This window comes from Rattus norvegicus, chromosome 7, assembly GCF_036323735.1.
Source record: "Rattus norvegicus strain BN/NHsdMcwi chromosome 7, GRCr8, whole genome shotgun sequence".
Lineage (NCBI taxonomy): Eukaryota > Metazoa > Chordata > Mammalia > Rodentia > Muridae > Rattus > Rattus norvegicus.
The window spans coordinates 125838144-125847389 of NC_086025.1; the positions used below are offsets into that span (position 1 = coordinate 125838144).

Genomic DNA, 9246 nt, shown 5'->3' on the forward strand with positions numbered 1-9246 from the left:
GATGGGTTATCCAACCTTAGGTCATCAAACCTATACATAAACACACATGAGCAACACAAATGGAACGAGCTGGTTGTATTTACACACACACACACACACACACACACACACACACACACAAACACTTCTAACAAAAAAAATTAAACGAAAGAGGCCATGAACGTTGAAGAGTGGGGGCCCAGGAAGAGTTGGATTGGGGGGGGAGCATGAAAAAGATATAAAGTACTCATATATGAAATTCTAAAAAAAAATTATAACTTAAATTAACAACAAAGAAGAATGCCTTAGACTCTTTTCCATGTACTTAGGTTCAAATACTTTAGTGAAGAAGCAAAAGTGTCTGTCAATGGATGACTAAAGACAATAGTAACCATAGAAACCAGTAGGACTTCCGTAAGAATCAGCAGCTAACCAAAACAGTAGTTACTCTCACTGCACACAGCATTTTAAAACAATGGTCCTCGGAGGTAGCATAATATCAGGACTGCCTAACTTGTACATTTTACTAAGGTTTAGTACGTAATTTAAGAATGTCTTGTTGCTTCAGACATAGAGAATTCTGGTTTGTTGTCAGTGTGTTAAGGCTTGTGTTTGGATTAATATAAACAATCTGTTTCTAATTATAGATCACCTGGAAACTCATGATTTTTTTTATTTGCTTTTGTGTAAGATTTGCCCTCTACAGATTCTCTGTGACTGCTCAGAGCCTCTCTAACTTGTTTAGCTCTCCTTCCTTCTTTCCTTCCTTCCTTCTTTCCTTTCTTCCTTCCCTTCTTTTCTCTCTCCCTCCCTCCTTCCTTCCTTTCTTTTCTCTCTCCCTCCCTCCCTCCTTCCTTTCCTTCCGTTCTTTCTTCCTTTCCATCTTGGATTACTTTAGTCATAGCACACATTATTTCTTATCAATGTTTATCGTCTTCCGTTTTACTTGTCAAAAGATACCTTCACTTCTTTTGGTGTTCTTTATATAGAGAACTGCACATCTTAATTGTACTTTTGACTCTTAATAACCTTAGCAAAACCCAGGGAGAAAGCAAGCTTTAAATGCCATATACCAAAAGATGAGAGTAAATTCATTTATAACCCTACAGAATAATTTTTTATATTTATAAAATTTAAGAAGCTTAAGTATGTTAACTAATAGTTGAAGACGCTACAAATGTTGACAAATGTTTATATTTATTTAGACTCATCTTTCATATTTTGTATCTAGTAATAATAAATACAGCCCTACTTGGCCAGCACACCCAAACACATTGTCTATTAACAATTTGAACAAACAAGACATGTTTTGAAATGTGATAGTTGTGATTTATGAGTGTACCCATGTAACCATGGGGCAGTTTGAAGAGAATTTCTTCATCCTTTCATACAAACACATACAACACAATGTATCTACAATGGAATATACAGAAACACACATAGACAAAGGTGGTCTACCTTTCAGCTAGTCAGGAAACTAATGCAAATTGCTACAAAAAAGAAAGTTAAAACTGGCTCATATTCATGAGCCAATAGAAAGGTCAAAGGTCATCTAATCTTAAGGCTTGTATTTGCAAGTCTTCTACAGTCTTCAGATGGACTCAAATGAGGCCATGTCCATAACATCTGGTAGAGGGTTTTGTTGTTGTTGTTGTTGTTATTGTTGTTGTTGTTTCTCATTGGTTGGTTTTGTTGTTGTTATTGTTGTTGTTGTTTCTCATTGGTTGGTTTTGTTGTTATTGTTTCTCATTGGTTGGTTTTGTTGTTATTGTTTCTCATTGGTTGGTTTTGCTGTTATTGTTGTTGTTGTTTCTTGTTTGTTTGTTTGCTTGCCTGCTTGCTTGTTTGCTTTTCCTAGTCTTAGTTTCCAAATGAGTCTATGGACTCACTCTCAACTATGGCTGAAATAGTCAGTTTTACACATAACTTGGAATGATCAACAGATTTAAAATTAGCAGAGCAAGAACTTAAAGAGCTAAAGAGATTTCTGCCCCAGCTCGCTGCCTGCTGTTTAGGGACTATCTAAGAGATGGTCACAAGAAGATCGTAAAGGAGCCATGCCAGTCGTAAAAACTAGAGGGGCTCACAGAGCCAAAGAGAAGTCACTAGAGAAAAGCCATGAGGCACAGGCATATGCTCAATACAGGAAAGTCTCCTTTCACCAAAGAGAGCCGGAAGCACTCACTTCCGGCCAACACTAGTCTGAGGAATTCTAGGAGCAGTTCACCTTGATGGGATTGAACTCAATTCTGCTCAATGTGTCTCTGGGATCCCTTTTTTATCTGGTGGCTGAAGGACAAGTCACTGTTCAGGAAATGTTTCAAGCCAGATGTGCTGTTTAAGGGACATTATCTCCCAGAATCACCAATCTGCCAGACAGTCCTACTAGTGTCTCAGAACATCCTGAACTTACAAGAAGTGTGGGGAGCTCAGGGTAAGAGCTGACCATTCTCAACTGCACCTTCCAAATGAGCCTAGTTCCTTCTAAACCAGGAATGGGGATATGCTCTTCTGAGGTGTTTCCATGTGTTACTATAGTAAGTTGTCCTAGCAACCTTCTTGGGAGCCTTGTCATCTAGGATATCCAAGGTAGGCTGGAGGGAGTTGTTTCTTCAGAACCAGAGTTCCTTATATACGGAAAGTTTTCAGGAGAGTCTTGCTGCGGCCACGAAATCCCTCAGCCTCTATCAAACCAATTGTCACCAACATGGACTCACAAAATGCAGAAAAATAAATAGGTGGGGGGAAACATAAAGCAATTAAGCTTTAATTAATTTTGAATTAGGCCAAACAGCTATTCAGTGTCTCCCAAGTGGAACCTTATGATTCTGCTACTACACCCAGACTCCAAAGGCAGGAAGAGCCCAGGACTCCTGAAGAGATTGCTGCAACCCAGAAGTCTGTCCCTTAAGCAAACACTTAGCTTATACCCCTAAACCAGGAAGAAAGGTCCAAGTGGTAGCCTGCCATAGGACACTCATACAGAGGTACCTTGTGTCTGCTCATGCAGAGAAGTTTCCTCTTGCAAAACTGAAGTGGACATGGAGGGTAGGCAGCCCTGTTGTGGAGATACAGATTCAGGCATCTGACCATTGCAGACTGGCATCAGTTCAGATGACCAGTCAGCAGGAGTTGTACCTTCCTGAAGGGCTGCAGGGCATGATTTTTCTCAAGTTTCCTTTTGGGTGGGGGAGGGGAGTCACACTCTTCACAGGAGCTTGAGTTTATGGTGTCATTCACAAGTCATCCTGACTGCTTCTGCTCTTGTCTGTCCTCAAGCTGGCTCCACACCTCAGGGACCATTGCTAAAGAATGTTGTTAGTTAATGAACACATGCTCAGTGTGTCTAGCCCTTAACCAATTCCACCTTTCCCAAGCTAAATCTCATCGTTGTAGGAAATTAGTGGCTAGGAGTACTTTGTATGTGATTAAGTCCTGGAACATTGTGCTTCTTCTGAAATGTATCATGCAAGATGCATTGTGCTCATGTACCCAGGAACATGATGTGCTGGCCATAAGTAATGTGAACCCTAGGAGGAGAGCTTTGCCTTCCAGATTATTCTGCCACTCATAGCCTATGTTTGTCTGGCATGGAGCATCCTCCTCTACAGAGAGAGATGGAGGTTTGCAGTTCCAGCATGTTAACATGGACTAACTGTTTTGTGATACCAGCCTTACTATATTCTGCACATTCCTGTCCCCCCTGAATTTATGTTGTGGGAATCCTTCTGAAATAAGCACTCTGCCACCAATGACAAAAGGTCAGAGTGACAAAAAGGAGATGTCACTGGTGGGCCAAAGCCAGGACAGCTCCTGAAAGGCTTCTATCCAGGTTCAGTCAGTATTTTCATTTTATACCCTAGAACCACAATGTGGGGTGGGCAACCGAACAAGATCTTACAGAAGCATGCGGGGCAGTCAGCAGGTTGTTAGTGACAACAGACCATTGTTTTTAGCTGCTTTTCCAGGTCATTTTGTTTCTGGTAACAAGTAAAGTTGTGGCTGGCAAACGGACAGTACAAGCAGTGCTTTCTGTAGATCACTAAATCGATCAATAATACATCAGTATTGTATAGATGGTCATCTCCACCTTGTTCTACTTCATATAAAGAAAGTTAAGAAGCAGCAATGGTTAGTTAAGCTTTAAACCTCCAAACTGCTGAAGAACTTGTAGATATTTTGTCTCTACTACACTTCTGTGTGTTTTTACCTGAGAAGTGGTCACTTTGTATATATCCTTCACCTTGGCTTCCCAAAGAGAAAAGCTGAACACAGTGGTCCTTCATGTCCAGGTCCTCCCTCTCATTGATACCCAGTGAGTGTTACAGATATAATGAAACTTAGTTCCTCTATTTTGCTACTCACAAGACTGCCATGAGCTAATTGTCTCAATTTCTAAAATTGGTATGCAAACTGCAGGTACAGCTGGTTCTAGGAGCTGCACCCTAGCCAGGAAACATTGTTTTTCAAGCAAGTTTACAGCAGCCAGTGCTTTTCAAAATAATCTCTTGTGTTCTGTTTCCTCAGCCAAAAAAGCAGGAGGAAGAAGAAGGCACAACAGACACGGCCACATCCTCGTCCAACAACCAGGAGAAGGACAGTGGCGTGGGGCGCACAGATGAGAGCTTGCGAAATGATGAGAGCTCAGAGCAGGAGAATGTGGTCGAGGAGCCCCACAGCACAGCACTGAAGAGCAAGAGAGAGCTGGGGCAGAGCCAAGACACCCTAGGAAGCATTGAGCTTCAGTGCAACCAGAGCTGCGCTGGGGGTGAGTGTTTGGACTCCGACTGTGCCAGCAACCAGGAGGTGTGTGAAGGATTCCAGCAGCTATTGGAGCTTAAGATCCGAAACCATGGAGATTATGACCTGTACTACTCAAGCAGTACGCTCGAATGCAATCAAGGGGAGCAGGACGGGGTGGAGCATGAACTGAAGCTGTTAAATGAGGAGCTACGAAACATTGAGCTGGAGTGTCAGAATATCATGCAGGCCCACAGGCTCCAGAAAGTGACGGACCAATACGGAGACATCTGGGCATTGCATGATGGAGGATTCCGAAATTACAACACCAGCCTAGATATGCAAAGAGGGAAACTGGACGACATCATAGAGCATCCGGAAAAGTCAGACAAGGACAGCTCAAGTGCATACAATACAGCTGAGAGCTGCAGAAGCACCCCACTGACTGTAGACAGGTCCCCGGACAGTTCCCTTCCAAGAATGATCAACCTCACCAATAAGAAAAATCTGAGGAGCATGATGACAGCCCATCAGTCCCCTTCCAGACCGAGCACCAGGGAATACACCGCTACCAAAGTCAAAACCACCCATGAAGGTTGCAGCGTCGAAAGCCTGGAGAAGAGTCTAGAAAACAGCCAGCTTCTGGATCAGGAGCACACAGTCAGTGAGCATACTCCATACCTCTCTCCTTACCACAGCTCCTCCTACAGATATGCCAACATTCCGGCGCATGCCCGGCACTATCAAAGCTACATGCAGCTAATTCAACAGAAATCTGCCGTAGAGTATGCCCAGAGTCAGCTCAGCCTGGTGAGCATGTGCAAGGAATCGCCGAGGGGCTCAGAGCCCAAGATGGAATGGAAGGTAAAAATTAGAAGTGATGGGACCCGGTACATAACCAAGAGGCCAGTGCGAGACCGACTTCTGAAGGAACGTGCCTTAAAGATCAAGGAGGAGCGGAGCGGCATGACCACAGATGACGACACCATGAGTGAGATGAAAATGGGGCGCTACTGGAGCAAGGAGGAGAGAAAGCAACACCTGGTCCGGGCCAAGGAGCAAAGGCGGCGCCGGGAGTTCATGATGCGGAGTCGGCTGGAGAGCCTCAAGGAGAGCCCACAGAGCAGCGGCGAGGGCAAGAAGGAGCTGAGCATCATTGAACTGAGCCACAAGAAGATGATGAAGAAAAGAAACAAGAAAATTTTGGATAACTGGATGACAATCCAAGAACTGATGACCCATGGGGCCAAATCCCCGGATGGCACAAGGGTCCACAATGCCTTTCTGTCAGTGACCACCGTATGACCAGACACATGGGGACAACTGGCTTAGAGAGCATGCTACCAGTTTCGGTAGAGTATCATTGCCTCGTTCAATGTGGCATTTTTATATATATTTTGTGACTTTACAGTTTAAATTTTTTGTAAGCAAAAATACCTGGTACTTTTTAATTTGTTTTTCATATGCTGGTACCTTCTTTGGCTAATATCTTTCCTTAACTTGTGATATATTCATAGCACACATTTATAGAAAAAAAATAAAACGATGAAAAAACAAAAGGAAAGAAAAAAAGATGAACAAAAATACTAAGGACCTAATTAATTTCCTATTTTAATGTATCTATTGTAAGTTTTAAAAAAGTCTGGATTTATTTCTCTAATTTTCTTATTTCCTATTTTAATAATTCAATGCCAAAACATGTCTATGCTTACCTCCTGGCATAGTGTATGCTAAATCAGATCTGCTAATAAACTACATGCCGTATCTTGTCTTATACATGAAGTAGCACCTCTTTCAACATCCTTCTGTACATTTAAACACATAAATGGCAATCGTCTTTGTCTCAGTAAAGTGTGGGTGGACAATCTTCCCGTGATATGTAGTGACACTGGTCATGTAGCTAGATAATTGTGGTAATTTGTGACAATAAAAAAATAATAAATTATTGATTATCCTAAGAAAAGTTAACCAAGGACTGTTATTTTCTTTGCCCACGGTGGTTGACATGTTTGGTTGTATGTATACGATTAGAAGACTCTTGATTGTGAATTACAAACTGTGCAGCTTTTCTATCACCTTTTCTCTTTCAATAAAGTTGTTTTGGAAACACTACTTATAGGTCATCGTGTCACCTATTCCAAATCACATATTCCTACCGGGAACGAATTCGAGAATAGACGCTGTATTTCAGTGATGCTAAATTAGGCTTCATGAGCCTCTAGCCTGCCTTTCCCAGGTGAGATTCAGGAAGAGTAGAGAAAGAATATTAAGGAAGGGTCTCCTGTTGACACATCTGCTTCACCTCCACAACTCACATGCTCTGATAGGCTTCAGCAATGGGGACTTACCACTCACAGATCTGGAGACTGCTAAGTCATTCAATTTTGGTAGGACACAATCCAGTCTACAACACGGCAGGTTTATTAAATTGATGGTCTGAAGGTACGTTTTGGGAAGCCATCCATCTTTGCAGTAATTCTCAGCATATTCAATTAAATGCCCTATATGTCTTTATTAAAGGGTCTATTGTTAACTGGCTAGGCAGATTTTTATTAATCTAGCTTTTCATTGCTTGAACATTTAACCATATCATGTGCCGACCATGATGCCTACACAAGAGAAGACACTGTTAATGGTATATATAAAATGACATTTAACCCAACAGACTGTCATGAGAACATGTACCTATTTTGGAGCTAGTGTACTGCATGAAAACCTACAGTGGCTGCCTATTAGCTCTCTAGTCAGTCTCAGGCCCCAGCACTATATCCAAGTCTTCCTATAGCTTGCCCAGGTCACCTCTCCCGCTAGTTCTCCCTGAAGTTAGTACCTGATACTTTCCTGAGATTTCTGAAATAAATCCTACACCTTATTAAAATGAAACAACAGACAGAGTTTTGGGGGAAACTGTATTGACGAAAACACATTTTCTTAGTTCTTTAGTATACATTGTTGTTTTTTTTCTTGGCAATTTATTCATAATTAAATCGTAAGCATTTCCCCCCTTCGTAGTTTTTAGGTTCATGAAGGGACAGTCTTGAATCTCCTGCTTTGTAATTCTCTGGTTTAATTCCATTTGAATAGTAATAACAAATACTATTTACCCTAAATGACTCTATGAATCTGCCATTTTCCTCTTTGATTCTGTCCACTTTCATTGCGTTGCCATGATTAAACACTCTGACCAAGAGAACCTTGGGAGACGAAAGTGTTTATTTCACCTTTCACTTCCATGTCACGGCCCATCACTGAAGGAAGACCGTGCACTAACTTGCTGGCCGCCTTGCTCTCTGGCTCAAACTAGCTTCCTTATAAAGCCGGGACCACTTGCTCAGGGAATTGTGCCATCCGCAGTGGGCTTGGCCCTCCTACCTGAATTATCACTATTGGTCAAGACAATTTGTCAAAGACATGCACACAGACCAACCAGATTGAAAGAATTACTCAATTGAGATTGTGTCAAGTTGGCAAGTGATGTTAACTAGGACAACCCTATATATTGATCCTTTTGCTATCTATGGTCCTCCTCCTCGTCCTCCTCCTCATCCCCCACCCTTGTTATCCCTTCCTCCCTCCCTCCTCCTCCCACTATTGAATCTTTCTAAAGGACTATTACACATAGGGAAATAAACTCATTTTATTTGCTAGAGTAGAAAGCTGAATGCAACATTTAAAGTAGTGATAATAGTATTAAAGTAAGGCAACTGAAGATTTTCATGGTTCTTAGTTTTAGCCACTATGAATGGACTTGCTAACCTACTCCATGTATACTCCTGTGATTCTTTCCGTTGTAGCGCTGAGAGCTTGTGCATATTAGGTAAGCAGTCTACTAAGCCAGAGCCCAGTTCTAGGGTTCAGTTTTGTCTTACAGTTTCCTATAAGAACACCTGACTATCCTGAGTTCAGGTCTTTCCAATTCAGCTCTAACTACAGCTGACCCTTCTCCTCTCCTGCATGCATGAACCAACAGGTACATTTCCCAGAAGAAACACCTTGACATCTCTAAGAATTTAATATTCTGCAAGCGGCCCATTTCCTTTTTTTTTTTTTTAATTAAAAGTCAAGTACGCTTACCTGAATTCTAAAACTGTGATACATTTTCCCATCTGGTTTATGTGGTTTCACGAGTCGAGATGCCTCAACCCCAAGGGGTTTCCCCAAGACCTTGGTGAAAATCGGAAAAGGGCCCTGCTCTAGGTGTATGGTCAAGCTCTGTGATAAGCTTGTTTTTAGTGGCTAAATAATAAACCTGTTGTCCACCAAATATTTTCTTGGTAATATGTGGAAGATCTTATTTCTATTCAGAAGAAATGCCTGGGTAAAAAGGCAGAAATATTTTCCTTCAGATTATCTTGAAATGGTTTTTATTCTTGTTTTTCTTCTTTGTTTGTTATGTTGATGTGACAGGATCCATCGGTGTTAGGACCCACAGGACAGGGACCTAAGGAGGTAAAAAGGAATCTAGACACAAAGGCTTCCTCGGGTTCCAGGAAGAAGGCTACTGTCGCTCTCCTGGTTTCCCATGCT

The 9246-nt window shown here is 41.8% G+C and overlaps 1 protein-coding gene across 1 annotated transcript in view; it reads left to right on the top strand.

Annotated features, from left to right (window-relative positions):
• Positions 1-6822, top strand: part of Pdzrn4 (PDZ domain containing RING finger 4) — a 148518-nt gene extending 141696 nt beyond the window's left edge. Inside the window, exon 8 of the mRNA NM_001108107.2 lies at positions 4507-6822. Coding sequence (NP_001101577.2) covers positions 4507-6024 — 1518 coding nt within the window. The 3' untranslated portion in view covers positions 6025-6822. The remainder of the gene's footprint in view (positions 1-4506) is intronic.
• The last annotated feature ends 2424 nt before the right edge of the window (positions 6823-9246 follow it).